Source organism: Rhinoraja longicauda, chromosome 1 (assembly GCF_053455715.1).
Source record: "Rhinoraja longicauda isolate Sanriku21f chromosome 1, sRhiLon1.1, whole genome shotgun sequence".
Lineage (NCBI taxonomy): Eukaryota > Metazoa > Chordata > Chondrichthyes > Rajiformes > Arhynchobatidae > Rhinoraja > Rhinoraja longicauda.
Genome location: NC_135953.1, coordinates 50,056,894 through 50,081,535, shown reverse-complemented (window position 1 = coordinate 50,081,535; position 24,642 = coordinate 50,056,894). Strand labels below are relative to the sequence as shown.

The window sequence follows — 24,642 nt, the reverse complement described above, 5'->3', positions numbered from 1 at the left end:
TTTTTAAAAAGGGTTGCTCGAGGAACTCAGCGAGTCCCACAGCATCTGCGGAGGGAAATGGTAGTCGGCGTTTTGGGCCAAGAATCTTCATCTAGACTGGATCTTTTTTTTCTCCTGACACATTGAGTTCCTCTTGTAGCTTTTTTATTTTTAGCTCCAAATCCTGTAGTGCCCCAACTAGGAGTAGACTGTAACTGATGTTGGGCTCGTCACAAAGATCCAGAAAACCCAAAATCATGCTTTGTATTTTCCCAGGATGTCAAATAATTAATAATACTAATTCAAATTCATTCTTGAAATGTGGGTGTCAACAAAAACACTGACCTCTTCCAGGTTGCCAAAAGGACCTCACATTGAGATGTACATTATACTGATATTTTAGAATTGTTTATATATCTAGCGAGTTTAGAATTTGGAGGTATAATGCCACGATAATGGACTGGCCACTTGAGATTCAAAGAAATTTATTTTAATTGAATGATTGAGCATGGATACAGCATAGAATTAAACCTTTGGCCCATCGAGTTCACGCTAAACATTGTTCACCAATTCACAATGGTTTCATGTTATCCCACGTTCGCATATTCCCTGCACATGTAGGGGCAATGTATAGACCAAATAACCTATAACCAGCACCTGTTTGGGATGTAGGAGGAAACAGGAGCACCGGGAAGAAACTATGCAGTCACAGGGGGAACATGCAAATTCCACATGCAAACACTTAGGTTGGGATCAAACCCGGTTCTCTGGCACTGTGAGCAGCACCTCCACCAGCTTTGTAGACAATAGACAAAGGGGCAGGAGGAGGTCATTTGGCCCTTCGAGCCAGCACCGCCATTCAATGTGATCATGGCTGAGCATTCTCAATCAGTACCCCGTTCCTGCCTTCTCCCCATACCCCCTGACTCCGCTATCCTTAAGAGCTCTATCTAGCTCTCTCTTGAATGCATTCAGAGAATTGGCCTCCACTGCCTTCTGAGGCAGAGAATTCCACAGATTCACAACTCTCTGACTGAAAAAGTTTTTCCTCATCTCAGTTCTAAATGGCCTACCCCTTATTCTTAAACTGTGGCCCCTTGTTGTGGACTCCCCCAACATTGGGAACATGTTTCCTGCCTCTAACGTGTCCAACCCCTTAATAATCTTATATGTTTCGATGATCCCCTCTCATCCTTTTAATCAGAGACTTACAAGCCTCGGTCCTCCCTAGGTTACAAATACCTGATTTATATACAGTCCTTGCATACAAATTGTTTGGGAGACCGACAGGATTGATTTTCTGGCTGCTGTGAGGCTATAAGCGTCTTTTGAAGCGTTTGAGACGTAAACCTTCACCAAATGTTGGTGCTTTGAATGACTGAGCAAATTCAGCATCCATATCATACTTAGTTGCATGCATTAATCTTAATAATAAGCCTCTTGTTCATTCTGATCACATCTGTTAAAAGTCCATATGTGAAATACAGTAAAACTTCAATAATAAAATTGGAGGCAGCGTTACCTTTTCTTTATCCACATTATCTCCATCATCTTGATATCCTTCACCAGGCTTGTCCTGTTTCAAAGTCTTCAGAAATTCACTTTTCTTGTCAGATCGCATGCGTGTCAGTTTCAACATACGTGGTTGACTTGCAATATCAATTGGTGAAGAGGAATTTGAGCGACTACTCTGTTTAAAGAAAGAGAATTCAGTTAATTCATAGTTGAATAACAACACATTTAACATGCAGAATCAGGCAAGGAATGTACTAAATTATATTGATATAAATTTAGATACTCCATTTTGAGCAGTTTCGATAAACTTTTTTAAAAATGCTGCAAATACAACATTAAACATAAACATTGAGCATACAGTGCTTAAACAACCTGAGGTACAAGTGGCAACTTCACCTACATTTTCACAATTACACAGGGAGGACAGAAAATGTAGGTCTTAAAAATGAAATAAACAATTAAAACCTGGATAGGACTTGAAATGTAAGAATGAATGCGGCACAAGGGTGGAGTTGCTGCCTTACAGCGCCAGAGACCCCGGTTCGATCCTGACTACAGGTGCTGTCTGTACAAAGTTTGTACATTCTCCCCATGATCTCGTGGGTTTTCTCCAGGTGCTTTGGTTCGGCACATTCCGTGCAGATTTGTAGTAATCTTTGGTTGGTGTAAACCCGGAGGGCCTGTTCCCACGCTGAGTAAACTAATATTAATTAATCCACTGATAATGTGCTGTCAAAAGCACCTTTATGCATGTTATATAAGCTTAGATTTGAAAACGCAAATATAGAAATCTGGAGTTTTAATATAACTTAGCTGAATCACATAATATGTTACACAACATCGTATTATCATTTGATGCTGCACAAAATTGATTTTTTTTTGCTAAATCTTTAAGAGCTATGGAATTCTGAGATTCTCAATGTTCTGGACAATTTTGTTTTAAGCTTTGCTCGCAAATATCCACTACAAGTGACCACACATTACAGGGGGTAATGGTTTTGCATTCCTAGAAAAACGGCCAATAAAGCAATTTCTCAAACATAAAGCCATATCAACTGCACTGCGTCTTTAAACACCAGGTGAAAAAAAAATGTTTACAATTGTTGCTATTTTTTTTAAACAGAAATTCTGTGAGAGCGACTTTTATTCTGTACTTCAAATTTTGGTTCAGTAATTTGTGAATTCTTGGAGCACAAATTTCTATAACCCAAATAGTTGCTACGCCAGGGTCGTCTGCACATCTGCTAATTATCTTTTCTTTTAAAACACAGATATTTATATTATGTATCGTGATTGCTCCTTTGTAACCTACAAAAGGAAGACTTGGAAACAAATTCTCAAAAGAAAAATCAATGTGCATCAACATTCTGACATTTCTACCAGAATGTTATTTGTAAATTATTTAAGTGAGTGATATCAGATTGCTACATTTACCATCTATGTCTTTCTGCTGAGCAGAAGTAATCACTGCAATGGTAAAGATGATGCACTTGGAAACTCTGCGCTCCAACTTGGGCACAAGCCTATACTGGAGTACTGATCACCAGGTTTGCTGGAGGATGATGATTGACCTCACACTGCAACACTGAGCTCCAAATAAATTTCATTGTGGTACTGCAAACGAGCTGCCCATGCACATATCCTGCTTGTGTCAAATCGGCCTGCACCAACTTGTTTCACACACCGGAGGTGAAGGAGCAGCATCTGCATCGATTTTTTGTGGAGTCTGCACATACTTGACCGCATGGGTTTCCTCGAAATTCTCCGGTTTCCTCCCACATCCCAAAGACGAGCGAGTTTGTAGGTCAATTGGCCTCCATAAAATTACCCCTAACATGTAAGGAATTATGCAAACGTTGGATAACATGGAACTAGTGTGAACGGGTGATCGATGGCAGATGTGCCCAAGGCCTGTTTTCATGCTGTGTCTTTCAATCATTCATTTTAGAAATCATTTTAGAAAAATTAATGTTAAAAAAAAATTGAAAGCATATCAGTATTAGTAGAAAGAGAAATAGTTAACATTTCAGATTGATGACCTCAATAGTAAATTTTGCTTTTTTTTTTCCTTCGATGCCACATGACCTGCTGAGAATTTTCAGGATTTTCTGTGGTTATGGTAAATTTATGATTGCTATTAACTGCAAGATTTGTAAGTTGTGATAAAGTAACTCATAAAGCCGATATAAAATATTTGAAGTTAAAACATTCTCTTACTTGATTCAACAAATAGAAATCTTAAACGATATTTCTGCATTTTCAAATGTGTTATATACATATAGGTTTAAAAAAATACCTCCTTCAAAGAGTTTGGTGATGAACTGAAGGTCTGAGGTACAGGTTTCAGAAGCGCATTGAAGCTGACAAAGGGATTTCCATGTTTGTTCTCCTTTGCTGAGCCTTTCCATTGCGCCGGCTAAATAGAAAAATCAGTAAGTGGCAAACAATTTAGAAAGGGAAAGTGCAGGCTGTGGCGGACAGGTAGGAAAGATAAATGGATTATAGGCAATTATTGTCCACAATTTATTTTTCAGTTTTCAGTTAACTTTCAGTTTTGGCCTAACTGAAACTTAAACCAAATCACGCATATTTAATTTTTCTCAAATCAAAATTGTTCAATGATATCAGCCCTCTTTAAATCTCCTATTTCTCGGTTTTCAAACAATTTTGAAAGAAGTGAAATGGGCTTGACTCAATCACTTAATTTTGATGTGCTGGACAGATTTAAAACATTTGAGATGCTACACATTAAATGAAGGCATAAATCACAAAAGTATATATTTTGCTCAGCATTAGCTGCACTAGAGTATTACATGCAATTGTGGGTTTCACATCTAAAGAAGAAATAAAAGCTTTTGGAGCAAATACAAGAGGTATTTATTAGAATGGTTCCAAGAACTAAAACGGTAGACAAATTGGAAACTTGATTGTACTCCTCATGGCAAAGAAGAATAAGAGAATCAATTGAGATGTTAGTGGATTTAGATAAAATAAACAATTACACATGGCTAAAGGGTTGAAGAATTATTTTCTTCTTCCAATTTATTTTAGTGAAAACATGAAGTCACTTTTCATTGTTATTGACATCCCGAGAAATCTTGCTATTATGGTTTTGCTTTCCTTCATAGTTTATTCAACCCACAAACTTTTTGGATTACTAGTACATTCTGTAAGTTTGATAGTAACAGGATTCTTCATATCAGTTCTTATATAGAAACATAGGTGCAAAAGTAGGCCATTCGGCCCTTCGAGCCAGCACCGCCATTCAATATGATCATGGCTAATCATCCAAAATCAGTACCCTGTTCCTGCTTTATCCCCATATCCCTTGATTCCTTTAGCCCCAAGAGCTAACTCTAACTCTCTCTTGAAAATATCCTGTCTCTATTATACAGTCTCTGTTGTCTTTTAAACTTGATGCAAGGCTGACTAAATCTATTTTGATGTGGCTTTAATATTATTTTCGTAAACAAGATATTTATTTCCAAATCTCAGTTACTAAAGTGATCAAATAGCTTTATAAAGAAAATGCATGTGCATTCCATTGTAAAGCTCAATACTATAGATATGAGATGCAGGCTACATTTATATAGGTAACCGGAGTGAAGATACTATAATACTGAACTCTGAAATGACGAATATATTTAAATCAGTAAAAAGGGGAAATAGTATTATTCACAAAATGCTGGAGTAACTCAGCAGGTCAGGCAGCATCTCGGGAGAGAAGGAATGGGTGACGTTTCGGGTCGAGACCCTTCTTCAGAGACCCTCTGAAGAAGGGTCTCGACCCGAAACGTCACCCATTCCTTCTCTCCCGAGATGCTGCCTGACCTGCTGAGTTACTCCAGCATTTTGTGAATAAATCGATTTGTACCAGTATCTGCAGTTATTTTCTTATACTAAAAGGGGAAATAGTAAGTAGCTTCTCTTATTGCAAATTAAATTGAAATAGTTATTGTCAGTTTGTCTCTACTTACCTTTGCAGGAGGACCAGCGGCTTTGGGAACCAATCCCTTATACACACTGGGTCCTGTCCCATTCTTCACAGGCTGGGGATGAGAAACCCCTGTCAGAGGGTATCCTGGGAGTATTGGTTCTTCTTTAAGGACCTTTTTAATGACCAGCATTTTAGACGTTCTAGATTTTGGATTTGGAGGATTTTCTACAAAGGAAACACATTTGAACTTTAATGCAAAAATATTATTAATAACTGTTTAGAAAAACCCTGTGACTTAACACAATGCTGTAAGACTCTATGACTAACTATATCAAGATGCAGTTCAAAAGATTTTTTTTAACCTGGTGAAGGCATTTAGGTACAAAGGCACGAGAAACTGCCGAGGCTGAAATTAGGAACAAAAAAAAAATGCAGAGCTGCTGGAGGAACTCTGAGAAAAAGGGTGGTGAATGGTGAACTAAAGGTGTTATATTTAAGTGCACACAGTACACAGAACGTGCTGGACGAGCTTATAGTGCAGTTGGAAATTGATAGGTACAATGTTGTGGGTATCAAACAGATGTAGCTGAAAGAGGATCGGAGCTAGGAGGTGAACATCCAAGAATACACATCCTATCGAAAAGATAGGCAGGTGGGCAGAGGGGATGGGGTGACTCTGCTAATAAGGAATGAAGTTCAATCCTTAGCAAGAGATGACATAGGATCAGAAGATGTAGAATCCTTGTGGGTAAAGTTAAGAAATTGCACGAGTAAAAAGTCCCTGATGAGAGTTATATACAGGCCTCCGAACAGTAGCCAGGATGTAGGGTACAAATTACATCAGGAGATACAATCGGCATGTAAGAAAGGCAATGTTACAGTGGTCATGGGGAATTTCAGGTAAGGTGTCGTATATGCGAGGTTGCTAAACAAGATGGTTCTCCATGGTATTAGAGGGAAGATACTAGCATGGATAGAAGATCGGCTGACTGGCAGAAGGCAGAGTTGAAGGGCCTTTTCTGGTTGGCTGCCAGTGACTAGTGGTGTTCCACATGGGTCGGTGTTGGTTCTGTTGCTTTTCACATCATATATTAATGATTTGGAAGATGGAATCGATGTCTTTGTGGCCCAGTTTGCAGATGATACGAAGATAGGCGGAGGACCAGGCAGGGTTAAGGAATCAGGGAGTCTGTAGAAGGACTTACAGGTTGGGAGAGTGGGCAAAGTAGTGGCAGATGGAATACATAGTAATAAAATATGTGGTCATGCAGTTTGGTAACGCCACATAGAGAGCACCAAATGCAATAGGTAAGGTTGGAGAAGGTGCAGGTAAATCTCTGTTGTACCTGGACGGGTTGTTTATGTGTCTGCATGGAGGTGAGACAGATGGCATAGGGTCAGGTGTTACACTCCTATGGTTATAGGGAAAAGTGCCTGGGGAGTTGGGTAGGGAGAGAATAGCGAACCAGGGAATCAATGAGAGAATGACAAAAAGCCAAAAAGGGTGGGGAGGGTAGGATGTGACTAATGGTAGAATCACATTGTAGCTCGCAGAAATGTCGAAGAATGAGGTGCTGGTCAGCCAGAGTTTGTTGGGGGAGGGGAGGAGGAGGGGGGGGGGGCAGAGGAGGGGGGAAGAGGAGGAGAGCAGGGCGTAAAAGTAAGATATTTCAGATATCCAGGAGTGCAAAGCCTCATCTTGTGAATGGATGTGACGGACACAGAGAAATTGAGTGGAAGGGTCCTTGCAAGAGACATAGTAGCCGGTAGCCAGTTGTAGTCTAGCACCCCCCCCCCCCCCCTCCTCTCTGTTTCTTCCTTCTCCCCTCACCAACCCTATCTGCTTATCACAGCCACATACTTAACTGGATCTCCTCTTTCTCACTCACCCCCCCCCCCCCCCCCCCCCACACCACCAAATCCCTACTGCCCATCCATACCATCTACTGGTCCCTTCTTCCACTGTCCTCTTTATTTAACTCCATTCTTCACCTTCCTTTCTTCTCCAATTCGTGAATCTGCAGCCTGTTCACTCATCCCCACACAGCGTCTGTTGCTATCTCCACCCTTCCCTGCCCCACCTGTCTATTTATTAGCTGCCCATCAAGCCCTTCTCAACTGTATCCACATTTTGCATGCCAGCCTTGCCCCATCCCTCTCCGCTGACTGTTTCCCCTCTATTATTTCAGTTCAGTTGATCCTAAATGTCAAAATCCATTTCCCATCACAGCTGCTGTCTAACCCATTGGAGTTCCACCAGCTTCTTTCCTTTTTCTGCATTGAGGAATAAAGCCCCTTTAAGCCATTGCACATTACCTGATAATACAGTCAAAATCAAAAGTAAAGGGCAGGAAGCAAGATTGATTCCGGATCAAGAATGAAGACTAAAATTAAACCAAATAAAAGAGACACTGAAGACGAGGGAAGATTAGTAAATACTTGTGTACAGGTCCTAAGATGAAGGCAGAAGATGAATAGAGGGGTGAAGGCAGTATAGGGATGCTTGCCTTTATTCGTCAGGATATAGAATAAAAGTGCTGGGAGCCTTTAGTGCAACTTGAAAATTAAGTAAAATTAAGTAAAAAGATGGACATTTAATGGGAGATTTTTAGAGATCAGGGCCCACACAGCCTCAAAAATACATTTTAAGGCACAACTTCCCTTGCTTCAAAAGCTTCACAATCAAAAGCCTCGCAAACCTACATCTTTGCCACAGATGGCACCAACAAAATAGAAACACAAGGCTGATCTAATAATGAGAGTTATTGAACAAGCAAGCAAAAATTATTTTAAAACTGAAGATGCTGGAAATCCAAAATGAAAAACAGAATATGCTGAAAATACTTAGCAGGTCACTTCGCATCTGTGAACTGGCCAAGGTTGTTCAACCCACTGATCACTGATGTGGCCTGGCCTGCTGAGTATTTCCAGAATTCTCAGTAGATAATTTATGGTTATTCAAAGCTGAAAGATCAGAAGGCAATAGCAGGCACAACTCAATACAACTCAAGTGATGTATTCTATGCTCTTTAAAAAAAATATTATGCCATATAGGCAAACAATAGAGAGGAAAAGATGTTATTGCAAATAGCTCCGATATTTTAATAAATATCTGAGTGTGCTGCTAGCCTGACACAGTAACATGATCCCAAATACAGTAAAAATTCAGAAACTCCAGACTTCTCAGGATTTCAATGATGCTAGACTGGCAGAGTTTCCTGATTATTTGATATAATTCAATACTTATACCTCAAAATATTTCATTTACTTTTCCATGATGGAAAAGTAAGAACAGGCCCTGTAGCCCAAAAATGTCTAGGCTATGCAAACATGATAATTACAGTGTAAATGTCCTAAATCTGAAATTGAGACAAATTACTTAAAAGAATAAGAAAGAATAATAATGCGGACAATTTGAAAAACATAATTAGCATAGTCAAATGTCAACATTCCTATGCTTACACGTACAGCTGGTAAAGATAATTTAAACACATTAGAAAATGTGATAATAGCAAATACATAATAGAAACATAGAAAATTGGGATACAAGAGATATTTACTAGAATGGCTCCAAGAACTAAAACGGTAGACAAATTGGAAACTTGATTGTACTCCTCATGGCAAAGAAGAATAAGAGAATCAATTGAGATGTTAGTGGATTTAGATAAAATAAACAATTACACATGGCTAAAGGGTTGAGCAATTATTTTCTTCTTCCAAAATATTTTTTAGTGAAAACATGAAGTCACTTTTCATTGTTACTGACATCCCGAGAAATCTTGCTGTTAAAGGTTTTACATGGTTTTGCTTTCCTTCATAGTTTATTCACCCCCCATTCTTTTTGGATTATCAGTACATTCTGTAAGTTTGATAGTACTAGGATTCTTCATAGCAGTTCTTATATAGAAACATAGGTGCAGGAGTAGGCCATTCGGCCCTTTGAGCCAGCACCACCATTCAATGTGATCATGGCTGATCATCCACAATCAGTACCCCGTTCCTGCCCTCTCCCCATACCCCTTGATTCCGTTAGCCCTAAGAGTTATATCTAACTCTCTTGAATACATGCTAAATGCTAAAATAGAAAACAAATTCAGAAAACTTTGTATCATTTTCTGTTAGCTGTTGATATGTGTAATTGAACGATAAAAAAAAACTATATTTCCAATCATTCACCTGTGGCAATTTTATTTAGTTGTCTGAAAAGATTTGTTTTCCATGAGCAATGCAAGATGAAATGAGATCTTGCTAACATCCCTCAAAACTTTTTATCCAAACTATAGTGTTGTAGTCCTTGCACCCAAACTAATGTCCTTAAAACTGCAACAATTATATATACACATTTCAGACTACAGGTATTTGATATTGATATTGTTTCATTAACTAATAAAGTGGAATGTTAAATATTTTATGCGTCCAACAGGGAGAACAGTACACAGATATGCAGACCAAAAAGGACTTGGACGTTCTTGCTCTGTAAGAATGTAACCACTTCAATTAACTGTAAAAAAAAAATTTGCACTACTCACATTTTTGTTATTGCCAGCAATATTTAGTAACTCACCCCATACTCCAGCAATGGATTTGTTCTTGCCAAGTTCTTTTTTCACCACAGGATTGAGAGATGGCTGAAGGGAGGAAAATAAAAGATAAACTTTAACAAGGAACCAGTTTCTTTTTTCCTCCAGTACAACTTACATCATTAAAAGAATAATTATGAAAAACATGGGGCACTCACTTAAAAGAATACTAACCCTCTGTACATCAATGCAATGTTTTGGTTATTATGACTCAGCCAGGGCACAGTGCTGTCCATAGGAATTTGAGAAATGCAAGGGAAAAAAAAACCCTCACACGTCGCCCACATCATCACATCAATGAAACCATGGCTTACCCTCTAGTCAAGTCTACGTCTTTGTTCCATATAAATTCCTATGGTCACAAAATAAGAAACCAGCCACAAATCTACTCAATGATTAAGCATCTTCAACTCTATTGAATAAAGAATACCAAAGATTTCCAATCCTCTGACAAAACAAAAAATAATGATAATTATTTGGTGCCCCATAGAAGTGGGCAAGGTTGATTACGCAATGAAACTGGATCACAAAAATAGCCAAAATTAGGATTTTGGAAATTAGAGCATAGTTGATCTTTCACTTCTGCATCACTTTCTGGCATAAAACTAATATTTTCTTTTCTTTTATCATCTTAAAAACGATCCATTGCCATCTTGACTATACTCGGTGACTGAGCCTTCAGAGCCCTCTTGGGTACAAAGAGTAAATGGATTTATTATCTTCCGGTCGATCACATTCTCTTCGTCCATTGCCCAAATGATAGTCCCTTTAATTTTGAGACCATGACCTATTCTTCTTGAGGTAACACCAGAATCACTACACATTTCATCCCTGCACCTACCCTGGCAAAGCTTGGGAGTAATCTTCAATTTCAAAAACTTCATCCCAAAGCTCTAGAAAACAAAAACCCATTCTCCTTAATAGCACCCCCCCCCCCTATTATTAAAGATTTATTATTGCCATAATGCTATCAAGAATCAACTTACTACACCAATTCTTAAACTACAGCAAATTTATGAAGACTAACCAAAGTTTTAGATAACAGTTTCCACACTTGATTTTTATTACAGAAAAATTGCCTGTCATGTAAAATCATTGAAGAGGATCTCCCTTCCTCATGAATCACCAGCATATCATTGAACAGAAGATATATGAATAAACAGCTATATTCAATTGATCTTCATAAATAAGAACAGACAATTCTGGAAATAGCAGGCCAAGCAGAATCCTTGGCAATAGGAAAGAGTGAAACAGTTTCTCTCCGGAATTTGTCTCAATTTCAGATTTAGGACATTTACAGCTTTTTGCCTTTATTTATAAAAAGTTGTCAGTCTCTTCTCAATATCAAACTTATTGGAAATAACTAAAAGGATCTTCCAATCTCCAAAGCACTTCTGTGAAAGTAATGGTGCATAGGAATTTACTTTATCCAAAATTTAGCTGCCTCTTGCAAACCGGATATAAATATCCGGCAACTTGAAGCAAATATGAAAATAATGAAAATAATGAAAACAATGCAATCACCACTTTAATAATTCTAAAATTTGATTTTTAGTACACTGTTAATGTGAATCATAATACAAAAATTAAAACTGACATTTTACTGTCAAACATAATGGGTTAATGTACTTTTAATATTATCATTATGGTAACTTAGAATCGAATGTCCTGTTTGCAGAAAATGATAAAAAAATATATCACAAACAAAGCGAGGTGAATTTCCAACTTTGCTGTATCTTTAAATTTCAACTTATTAGTAGATTTTCTTTGGCCTCTCTGAGTGAGTCAGAGCACATACAAAAACATATAGCAAAATAACAATCTAAGTTAGACATCCAAGGCTATGCTTTGAACAAGTCACAAAATGCGATTAACACAGAATGAATTCACTGAAAATTGGAGGATATTTGCAACCTACAATCACATTTCTGCTTTAATGCTCAAATCACACAAGTCTATTATTTAGTAAAACAATTTTTAAATATCCACAGTATTCATATTTTATTATTTTTTAAATTGAGAATAACCAAAATGACGTATAACTTGTACATCAGCTGGAGGAACACATCTAGGCAAGTCCAAATTTCCTTTGGATCTGTGCCAATTCTTCAAAAGGTAAAGATAGAGGGGAAGGAATTAAATCAGGGGGTTATCATTTTCTCTTCATGTGTGCAAATACACACAGTTTTTCTGTCGGAAAATATACCAGAGTTGAAATTTTAGATTTCCTTCATTTAAATTTGGAAAAGGAAATAAATGGAAGTAATAATAGCCAGTGGGACTAAAGATGCAGGCAAGCTCAAATTTCCAGGCCTATGTCAATTTTGTGCAGAAAACAGATATTCAACTGTCTGTCTGAATAAACATTGCAGATGCATCGAGAAAATTGAAAGTCATAACTTTGGATTTTTTAATCTGCATCTCAATGTAAAAACATTTAAGATAAAATGTAGCATGCATTTGTCTTTTCAATACCCATATTACTATAAATAATCCACTCTATGACCAGCAAAATTAAAATATTTCTTCTTTCGAGCATCTAAATTAGCACAATAATGCTTGGACATGTGCTTGATGCAATGTTTTGCATAACACAGTTTTCAACCTAAAAATGGACTTGAAATGAAAGGTATGGATGATAGATGTCTCAATTATGTGATGTTCATTTTGTAACATACATTAAAAACTTAGACATATAAATACCAAACAACTCGCATTCGTCTCACACTTTAAAAGAAGGAAAATATGTCACAAAGCCCTCCAGACAAGTACTGAAAGTACTGGAAAAAAAGGAGCATTAGCATTCAGGACTAAAGATTTTAAAGTGTTTAAAATGTAAAGATTTTCTGGTTTTAAATAACCAAAAGGATTTAAGAGAGGAAATTGCAAACCTTATGATGCAGAGAACTAAGTACAGCCAATAATTTAGTGAAGAAGGTATGCCAGGCAAAAGAACAAAATTCTCCAAGGACGTTAAAATATTCCAAATAAGAGAATTTTAAGATTAAGACATTGACTTAGGACCAGTGCAGGTCAGTGTGCACAAGGGTAATGTACGAGCATTAGGATATTGGATAATAGGAAACAAAAAGCATTTTAAAGCACCAAATCTGAAGGCTCTAAAAAGCCTGGATAAAGATTTCACAAGAAGAGAATGGAAATTGTTCACCTGGATGGCATTCTCACCTCAGAATCAAATAGGATATTGAGATTGCAATTGAGATAATGGGCAAGAACATCACTTGAGGTTCCTTGGCAACATGTCACCAGGACAAGGGCAGCGGATGTAGGCAACAATCCTCAAACGTCCTATCTGAGTTATGCTCATAATCACTTTATTGTACAAAAGACACAGTGCTGGAGTAACTCAGCGGGTCAGGCAGCAACACTGGAAAACATGAACAGGTGATGCTTTGGGTTGGGACCTCTCTTCTGATTCTGAAGAAGGGTCCCAACCTAATAGGTCACCTATCCATGTTCTCCAGAGATGTTACCTGACTGCTGATTTACTCCAGCACTGTCACTTTTTTGTTTCATCACTTTATAGCAGCTGGGTCAAAGTTTTAGTACTTGCTATCTAACTGGACTGCAAGTGAATCATCATCAGCTGGACTGCAGTGGCTTGTGGAAGCAGCATACCACTCTCCTCCAAGGCATTGGAACTAGAAGTAATATACAGCAAATTTGATGAGTTTCTTTAATATAACTCACAACATAAAATTTGCCTTTGAAACGTTGTTATAATAGACCACCATAGAAACTCAGATTAGAAAATATTGGGTTCTGTTGTAGGGAGGTTCACTAATCATTATCAGCATCTGATTTAACAATCTTCTTAAAGCATTGCACATTGACAATTTGTGGTCTGCTGGATAAAATCTCTTTAACATGCTTTCATGGGTGGTGGTGGAGGAGGCAGGTACATACAACACAGGAATGGGCCGCTCGGCCCACAATGTTTGTGACGAACATTATGCCGAGCTGGACTGATCTATAGGATCAATAACCCTCTATTCCCTGCACTTCCACGTGCCTATCTAGAAGCCTTTTAAACGCCACTATCGTATCTGCCTCCGCCACCAGCCCAGGCAATGCATTCCAGGCCCCCACCATCTGTGCCAAAAACTTGCACCTTACAACTCCATTGAACATTTCCCCTTTCACCTTATAACTGTGTACTCTAGTGTTGAACATTTCACTAAACTCTCTAAACCGGTTAAAAGGTTGACGCACAACCCTATCTATGCCTCTCATTATTTTATATACTTCTATCAAATCTTCCCTCAGCCTCTGATGTTCCAGAGATAACAATCAAAGTTTATCCAACCCTTCCCTGGTGTTGAAACCCTCTAATCCAGGCAGCATTCTGGTAAAGCCTCCTCTGCACCCTCTCCAAAGCTTCCACATCGTTACTATAATGGGGTGACCATAACTGCACGCAATACATCAAATGCCACCTAACCAAAGTCCTATAGAGCTGCATGATGACTTCCTGATTCTTATGTTCAATTCCCCTAGCAATGAAGGCAAGCATACCATACGCATTCTTTACCATCCCATCTACAAGAGCTACCACCTTTACTGAGTTATGTACTTGGACTGCGATCCCTCTGCATATCAACATTATTAAGGGTCTTGCCATTAACTGTGAATAATAATGGTATTTAAGCAATTTTAGATAAGACACAAGGATATGCACAAAACCATGGGATCATGGATTATGTGCAGAAAGAAGTGTTGATTTTTATATCATGTTTGACGATAAAATATAGGAGCAGAATTAACCATTCTGCCCATCGAGTCCACTCTGCCATTCAATCATGACTGATCTATTTTTTCCTTCTCAACCCTGCCTTCTCCCCGTAACCTTTGTTGCCCTTCCAAATCAAGAACCTATCAATCTCTGCCTTAAAATACCTTGGCCTCCATTGCAGTCTGTGACAATGAATTCCACAGGTTCACTGTCCTCAAAATAAATTCCCCCTCAGCTCCATTCTGTGGGTACATCCTTTTATTCCAAGGCTCTGCCCTCTGGTTCTAGACTCTCCTATTACTGGAAGCATCTAGCCCACTGGCAATGGACATTGTAGGTCGAAGGGTCTAATCCTGTGGCGTCCCAACAGGATTTCTAAAGCATTACACTCAAGAGCCCTTCCTGGATTTACAGCAAGATATTATGTAACCTCATCTAATGCACCCGGTTTTCCCGATGTGGACTCCTGTGCATTGCGAAGTCCAATTGTAGATTCGGCAAACATTTCGCTGAACACTTCCGCTCAGTCCGTCAAGACCTACCGCGATCTCTCGGTTGCTAAACATTTAAACTCCCCATTCCATTCCCATACTAATATTTCTGTCCTCGGCCTCCTCCATTGCTAGAGTGAGGTTGCACGCAAACTGGAGGAACAGCACCTCGTATTCCATTTGGATAGCTTACAACCCAACGGAATGAACATAGAATTCTCCAATTTTAGATAACCTCGGATAACCCCAACCCCCCCCCTCCCTCACCAATTTCTCTCCCACGACCCCCCTTTCTCCACCCCCCCCCCCCCCAATACCATTGTGCACCTCCAAGACTCACCTATTTCTCCCCACTCCTACATTTGTTTTCCTCTGTCTTCACAAGTCACACTCTTCAATCCTTTTGTCTTACAGTATTTATTCCATCTCTGGCCTTTGTCCAACCATCTGCCCATCAAAATCCCACTCGCCAGTGTTCATCCATTACCTGCCATGCTTTGTCCTGCCCCTCCTAGCATTCTTCCCCCATCCCCACAATCAATCTGAAGAGGGATCTCAACCCAAAACATCACCTATCCAGGATGTTGCCTGACCTGCTCATTTACTCCAGCACTTTGTCTTTATCGTAAACCAGCATCTGCAGTTCCTTGTTTCTTCAAGATATTGATTTTTCTGTAAAACCTGAGGCACATAACCTCATAGATACATGGACAATAGGTGCAGGAGTAGGCCATTCAGCCCTTCGAGCCAGCACCACCATTCAATGTGATCGTGGCTATTCATTCACAATCAGTACCCCGTTCCTGCCTTCTCCCCATACCCCTTTATTCCGCTAGCCCTAAGAGCTCTATCTAACTCTCTTTTGAATGCATCCAGTGAATCAGCCTCCACTGCCTTCTGAGGCAGCGAATTCCACAAATTCACAACTCTGTGTCAAAAAGTTTTTCCTCATCTCAGTTCTAATTGGCCTATCCCTTATTCTTAAACTGTGGCCTCTGGTTCTGGACTTCCCCAACATCAGGAACATGTTTCCGACATCTAGCATGTCCAATACCTTAATAATTTTATGTTTCTATAAGATCCCCTCTCATCCTTCTAAATTCCAGTGAATTCAAGCCCAGTTGCTCCATTCGTTCATCATATGACAGTCCCGCCATCCCGGGAATAAACCTCGTGAACCTGCTCATTGAGAATGAGTACTGATGAAACAATTTTGATCAATGTTCAAATGAACAATGTTCAAATACTGCAAGATTTACAATTGAAATCATAATGGCGCCAACACCTGAATCAAAATTGTAATATTCTGCAAATACAACTATCGATTACATAGATTACACTGTTTGTCTTTTAACTCCCCCACCCCCCAAAAAAACGATCTGATTTCCATTACTGACTTACAGAATTAAAGAATAAGGACAATATTCTATCTTTACGCATGTCAAACCGAGCTCTACCAAGGCACTGATCAATGACGTAAACTTCTAATAATTTGGAATATTGGCCTAGAAACTGTGGGGCTGCAAGCACTGAAGTTTCAAAGATGGCCGTGAATGTAAAATGATCACACCAACAAACATGAAATAAATTTCTCATATTACCAGCTTGTGCATAAATTGATAGGGGGTAAACAATGCAAGACCAAGCATAATATTTTTGTAAGAAGGTAAACAAAATTGAAGTTAAAATTATACAATTTATTTCAACTTGTGTTCATGTTTTAGAAATGGCTTGCAAATGTATACGCAACATCTTAAGTGAGATGGTGATGGCCTAATGCATCACCATTGACATAATTATGATTATTTGATGAATTTACAAAATAAATTCGAATAAAAGATATTAACATTATATAATGAGATATTTATTTAAAAAAGTCAACCTACAAAATCCTCAGCCTCAAATTGTTTAGTCTTCTCCTTTTCTTCCCTCTTTGCATTTTCTTCTTCCGTTAAGTTATTTTCGTGCAACGGTGGAGCTTTTCCTCCATGAAAAGTACCACTTCGAGCACGGGAATTTCCCCCATGGTAGCCACTTCTTGGATTTCCTGTGTCTGTGCCCCGTGCTTGTGTCCGCCAACCATTCTTCTCTTTTCTTCCAAAGTTTCCTACAAATCAAACACAATTTATTCCCAATCTGCAAACAATAAACTAAGCAATTTACACAAGGTAGATAATCCTGCAATATTGTTCTTCAAGATATTTGCACAAGATTGACCGTCCGAAGGGGAAGATCAATTAAATTAATTTAAAATGCTGTGAAGTGCATAGCCAGGACAGAAGCCAGAGAGATAATTAAAGGCCTAAAGTGAAGTGGAAGGATTAGATTGGCTGTGCAGTATAGGACAACTCAACCAAAGTATTCCACAAATTGTAACTATCTCAATTGCTGATTCAGTGAGGACAGAGATTTGGGCTTACAAAGGTGGCCAAATGTCCCACATGAACCAGAAGGCAAGATGGACTTTTTCAGTGTTTATATCCTACTTTGATTTTATGCACTATTTATCTCACAATTAGAAATTCATGGCAATTTTACAAATGTACCACAATAATTGTACCACAATGGATGTGAAGAGGATGTTTCCACTAGTGGGAGAGTCTAGGACTAGAGGTCTTAGCCTCAGAATTAAAGGACGTTCTTTTAAGAAGGAGATGAGGAGACATTTCTTGAGGCAGAGGGTGGTGAATCTGTGGAATTCTTTGCCACAGAAGGCTGTGGAGGCCAAGTCAGTGGATATTTTTAAGGCAGAGATAGATTCTTGATTAGTCCAGGTGTCAGAGGTTATGGGGAGAAGGCAGGAGAATGGGGTTAGGAGGGAGAGATGGATCATATCATAAACATAGCACAAAAAGTAAGGAAATTTGTGTTTGGTAGATTATTTCTTTGTTGTAACAATGCTTCTTGGCAATAAATCTTATACCGTTGGAAAGCCTGTTTATTTCCCTTTTAAATGGTGCCACATTTGTAAGGAACATGCATTTGTGGGATGAGCAGCAGAGCTGAGTATATGGGTTGCGCCCATGAAAAATTTGCCAAATCTCTGCCAATGCCAAACAGCTTATTCTGCCATTGACTCTTGTTCGGTGTTGTTTGGTGGATTGGATGATTGAAGTCTGAAAAAACAAGACATATTGGCAATTTAACAATTTATTCATTTAATAAACAGGAGCCACAGTAGCGTGTGGAAGAACCATACACAGCCATAACAGCCTGGCACCTCCTCCTCATGCTGGTCACCAGCCTGGTCACACACTGTTGTGGGATGGCATCCCATTCTTGTCAGCACCTGGGGGTATCAGAAGCTCAAAACAAGAGTCAATAGCAACAGCAGAATAAGCTGTTTGGCATTGGCAGAGAAGATTTGGCAAATTTTTCATGGGCGCAACCCATATACTCAGCTCTGCTGCTCATCCCACAAATGCATGTTCCTTACAAATGTGGCACCATTTAAAAGGGAAATAAACAGGCTTTCCAACGGTATAAGATTTATTGCCAAGAAGCATTGTTACAACAAAGAAATAATCTACCAAACACAAATTTCCTTACTTTTTGTGCTATGTTTATATATATCAGTCATGATTGAATGGCAGAGTAGACTTGATGGGCCGAATGGCCTAATTCAACTCATATTCCTTATGACCTATGAACTTATAATCTCCCTCAGATAAAGAAATTAATCAATTAGAAGTTGTAATGCTTCAAAGGTGATTATGTATCATACAACCATCTTATAAGCAGACTGGATGAAGGAAACCAGCTGATGTTTGGATTTTCAAAAATATATTTGTTGAGTTGCCACAGAAGAGCTTGTATGAGAAGTCAAGTTCGTCAGCTTTGGGATACTGCATTAGCATTCATGAATTGAAGATTGATTAACAGAATAAAATAAAATTTGGGAATCACGTGGAAACATTAGCAGTATTAGCAGGTTTCAATTAAGTCGCACATGGGCCAGGTCCTGGCATTCTGTTACTTGTGTTATCTATCAATGAGTTGAATGAAAAGACCATTCCAAACATGGTGCTTATAAGATGGTTAGCACAAGAAACAAATAATTTCCAGAAAGTTCAGTCGGGAAAACAGGCTAGCAAGAAAAGGCGGTAAACATTTTTTAAAAATCCAAAAATATTCTCCAAGCAACTTGACAGGAAAGATATTATGAGAGATAGGGCCAATCAGAGACCAAAAGAGAAATTTACGCATGGAGGCAGAAGGTATAGTTGAGGAACAAATAAAATACTTTACATTACTCTCAATTGAAGATGATGCTTGAGAAGTGGAGATTTAACAGGAACCCGAGGAGCACCTTTATCCTCACACAGTGGGCGGTGGGTATAGAAACATAGAAAATAGGCGCAGGAGTAGGCCATTCGGCCCTTCGAGCCTGCACCGCCATTCAATATGATCATGGCTGATCATCCAACTCAGTATCCTGTACCTGCCTTCTCTCCATACCCCCTGATCCCTGTAGCCACAAGGGCCACATCTAACTCCCTCTTAAATATAGCCAATGAACTGGCCTCAACTACCTTCTGTGGCAGAGAATTCCACAGATTCACCATTCTCTGTGTGAAAAAAAACTTTCTCATCTCGGTCCTAAAAGACTTCCCCCTTATCCTTAAACTGTGACCCCTTGTTCTGGACTTCCCCAACATCGGGAACAATCTTCCTGCATCTAGCCTGTCCAACCCCTTAAGAATTTTGTAAGTTTCTATAAGATCCCCCCTCAATCTTCTAAATTCCAGCGAGTACAAGCCGAGTCTATCCAGTCTTTTTTCATATGAAAGTCCTGCCATCCCAGGAATCAATCTGGTGAACCTTCTCTGTACTCCCTCTATGGCAAGAATGTCTTTCCTCAGATTAGGAGACCAAAACTGTACGCAATACTCCAGGTGTGGTCTCACCAATGCCCTGTACAACTGCAGCAGAACCTCCCTGCTCCTATACTCAAATCCCCTCGCTATGAATGCTAACATACCATTCGCTTTCTTCACTGCCTGCTGCACCTGCATGCCTACTTTCAATGACTGGTGTACCACGACACCCAGGTCTCGTTGCATCTCCCCTTCTCCTAATCGGCCACCATTCAGGTAATAGTCTGCTTTCCTGTTCTTGCCACCAAAGTGGATAACCTCACATTTATCCACATTATACTGCATCTGCCATGCATTATTTGCCCACTCACCTAACCTATCCAAGTCACGTTGCAGCCTCCTAGCATCCTCCTCACAGCTAACACTGCCCCCCAGCTTCGTGTCATCCGCAAACTTGGAAATGTTGCATTCAATTCCCTCGTCTAAATCATTAATATATATTGTAAATAGCTGGGGTTCCAGCACTGAGCCTTGCGGTACCCCACTAGTCACTGCCTGCCATTCTGAAAAGGATCCGTTTATTCCTACTCTTTGCTTCCTGTCTGCCAGCTAATTATCTATCCACATCAATACTGAACCCACAATACCGTGTGCTTTAAGTTTGCATACTAATCTCTTATGTGGGACCTTGTCGAAAGCCTTCTGGAAGTCCAGATATAACACATCCACTGGTTCTCCCTTATCCACTCTTAGTTACATCCTCAAAAAACCTCTCATAAATCCATGCTGACTTTGTCCAAAGATTTCACCATTTTCCAAATGTGCTGCTATCCCATCTTTAATAACTGACTCTAGCATATCCCCCACTACCGATGTTAGACTAACTGGTCTGTAATTCCCCGTTTTCTCTCTCCCTCCTTTTTGAAAAGTGGGGTTACATTAGCTACCCTCCAATCCTCAGGAACTACTCCAGAATCTAAAGAGTTTTGAAAAATTATCACTAATGCATCCACTATTTCTGGGGCTACCTCCTTAAGCACTCTGGGATGCAGCCTATCTGGCCCTGGGGATTTATTGACCTTTAATCCATTCAATTTACCTAACACCACTTCCCGACTAATCTGGATTTCACTCAGTTCCTCCATCTCATTTGACCCCCGGTCCCCTGCTATTTCCGGCAGATTATTTATGTCTTCCTTAGTGAAGACAGAACCAAAGTAGTTATTCAATTGGTCTGCCATGTCCTTGTTCCCCATGATCAATTCACCCGTTTCTGACTGCAAGAGACCTACATTTCTTTTAACTAATCTTTTTCTCTTCACATATCTATAAAAGCTTTTGCAGTCAGTTTTTATGTTCCCTGCCAGTTTTCTTTCATAATCTATTTTCCCTTTCCTAATTAAGCCCTTTGTCCTCCTCTGCTAGACTCTGAATTTCTCCCAGTCCTCTGGTAGGTTGCTTTTTCTTGCTAATTTGTACACTTCATCTTTTGTTTTGATACTATCCCTAATCTCCCTTGTTAGCCACGGATGCACTACCTTCCCTGATTTTTTTTTGCCAAACTGGGATGAACAATTGTTGTAGTTCATCCATGCGGTCTTTAAATGCCTTCCATTGCATATCCACCGTCAACCCTTTAAGAATCAATTGCCAGTCTATCTTGGCCAATTCACGTCTCATGCCCTCAAAGTTACCTTTCTTTAAGTTCAGAACCGTTGTTTCTGAATTAACTAAGTCACTCTCCATCCTAATGAAGAACTCAACCATATTATGGTCACTCTTGCCCAAGGGGCCACGCACATCAAGACTGCTAACTAACCCTTCCTCATTACTCAATACCCAGTCTAGAATAGCCTGCTCTCTCGTTGGTTCCTCTACATGTTGGTGTATGCCAGAGGAGGTAGTTGAGTCTGGTACTATAATAACATTTAAAAGACATTTGGACAGATACATGGAGCGGAAATGTTTAGAGAGATATGGGTCAAACACAGGCAGGTGGGGCTATTGGAGTTGGGGCATCTTAGTCGATATGGGCAAGTTGGGCCAAAAGGCTTGTTTCTGCACTGTTTTGCTGCTGCTGCAGTCTCAGCAATGGAAGTTGGTGCAGCTAAATATTGATAGGAGGTGCTACAAGAAAACCAATTAGAACTTGAAGTGGATAAATCAATGGTCCAGATAGGACATATCCAACATTATTGAGACAAAAGAGAGGAAATAAGTGACCTTGGGCATAATTTTCCAAATGTTCAGGCTGATGCCTGAGGACTTGGGAAAAACGCGTTTATGGCGTTGATCAAAGCAAAAGTGCTGGAGGAACTCAGTGGGTCACACAGGCAACATTTTGGGCTGCAATCCTTTTTCAGACTGTGTGATGAGCAAGTGGTATATCCTAACTCATCACAAAAGTGCTAAATTAAACCTGAAGCCCAGTTAACCTCAGTGATGGGCAAAGTTATAAAAACAAAATCTGGGACAGAGTAAGCAATCATATGGAGTTAATTAAAGAAAGCCAGCAGAAGTTTGAAGAGAGACAGTTGAGTGAAATGCTTTTGAAGTATATATGGTCTTACAAAAGGCATTTGATGAGATGCCACAGAAAAGATATGCCATCAAGACTGAAGGTCATAGAATTGTTGCAACTAAAGTGGCATAGCGAGAAAGTTGCCCTAAGTGGCAGGAAAGGAAGTAGAAGTAAAATTAGCTTTTTATTGGGCTGAAGAGAAATGTGAATTTTTTTGGGGGGTCAGTACTAAGACTATCATTTTCCTTCACATTGATTTGGACATTTGGATGTATAGCGAACTATGTCTAAATCTGTAGATGACATAAAATTGGTTTGCACAGGGGATAGTACAGATCAGTAGATTTGGACAAGCTCTTTGAATGGATGGAGAGATAAAAGTCAACTTCCATGCTGACAAATGGGAAGTCTGATATAAAGACTCCTAAGGACCTAAGGCCGGTTGCATCGGCCATTTTCTATGGAGTGGTCTGCTGGAGCAGCAGCATCTCAGCGGCGGAAAGGAAGAGACTCGACAAGCTGATCAGGAAGGCCAGCTCAGTCCTGGGTTGCCCCCTCGACTCAGTGCAGGTGGTGGGAGAGAGGAGGATGATGGCAAAACTAACATCGCTGCTGGACAACGACTCCCACCCCATACAGGACACTGTCACTGCACTGAGTAGCTCCTTCAGTGACAGACTCTTTCACCCCAAGTGCGTGAAGGAGAGATATAGGACGTCCTTCCTTCCCGCTGCTGTGACTGCACAACCAGCACTGCTCCCAGCAGACGAGTCAACAATAACAGCTAAGAACACACAGAAAACTGATGACAATTTATGCATCTTTTATTTATAATGAATGATCTCTTGCTCTCTTGCTATCCACTTTGCTGCTGTAACACTGTAAATTTCCCCGGTGTGGGACGAATAAAGGAATATATTATTATTATTTATTAATGCTGGGAAGAATAAGAGGTAAATAAATTAGAGCGTGCAGTTCTAATAGTGGAACGAGTTTATTGAAGCAGTTCGGCAGGTTAAGAAAATGCTTAGAGCAGCATTGAAAATTCTGGGCTTAATAAACAGTTCAAGGGCAAGGAAGTCATAATAAGCAAGGAAGTCACAACATTAGTTCAGCAACATTTGGAGTATTGTATACAGTTCATGGTTTCATACTTTTGGAAAGATGAGAAACCTTTAGAGAAGGCTCAGATGATTACTAGATGAGTGAGCTTCAGTTATGTGGCCAGACTAGAGGGATTGGGATTGTTCTCCTTCGAATAGAGGTGGTTGCAAAGAGACCAAATAGGAGGCGTTTAATACAAAATATAGGTAGAATACATAGATACATAGGGAAATAAACTATTCCCATTGGTAGATAGGTCAACAACTTGCAGACCTGGAATGATAACTGACAAAGAAATGTTTTAAATATTTTTCTTTACACAGCAATTGCTTTGGGCAGAGATTCAATTACAACACTGAAAAGAGCTAATTAAGGAAATAAATTGTTGGGCTTTCTGGAGAGGGCAGGAGAAGCGAGATAAGCTGAGTTGCATTTGTGGACAACACAGATACAACAGGCCAAATGGACTCCTTCCGCACTGCAACCATTCTATGCTACTTTGCCCAAGGAAGGACGTTCTTTACGTTAAGAAAATGCAACAATGATTTCAGGGATGAAATGGCAGTGCCCCATGAGATTTAGTAGATTGAGCTTCTTGTTCTCTAGAATTCAGCAAAAGGAAAGTTGCTTAATTGCAACATAATTCAGGTTCAGCAGGTTAGCTGCTTATAAACAATTTATTGCATCTGCTGTATCTAGATCAAAAGAATCAGTAGGGAGCAAAAATGCATCAATTTAGCTTTTTTTTTAATAGGGAGAGAAAATTCTTTATTCGGAGAAGTAATAATCTTATGAATTTGCTATCGCAGAGAGCAGTCTCCGGTTGCATTTAAGGAATGAACTGAACTTTGGACGCTGAATGAATCAAGGAATTTAGGTAAAGTGAAATAAAAGTGAATAGAGGCAGAATGTTGGCCTTAATTTTATCAAATGGCTTTTAGGACT

At 39.4% G+C, this 24,642-nt stretch overlaps 1 protein-coding gene across 2 annotated transcripts in view; it reads right to left on the bottom strand.

Moving 5' to 3' along the window:
* LOC144592534 (vasculin-like) overlaps nt 1-24,642 on the bottom strand; it is a 52,654-nt gene that overhangs the window by 8,087 nt on the left and 19,925 nt on the right. For both annotated transcript variants that reach the window (XM_078397114.1, XM_078397119.1), the window contains exons 5-9: nt 17,142-17,362; nt 9,996-10,059; nt 5,472-5,656; nt 3,791-3,910; nt 1,502-1,669 (exon numbers count right to left, since the gene is read on the bottom strand). In XM_078397114.1, coding sequence (XP_078253240.1) covers nt 1,502-1,669; nt 3,791-3,910; nt 5,472-5,656; nt 9,996-10,059; nt 17,142-17,362 — 758 coding nt within the window. The remainder of the gene's footprint in view (nt 1-1,501; nt 1,670-3,790; nt 3,911-5,471; nt 5,657-9,995; nt 10,060-17,141; nt 17,363-24,642) is intronic.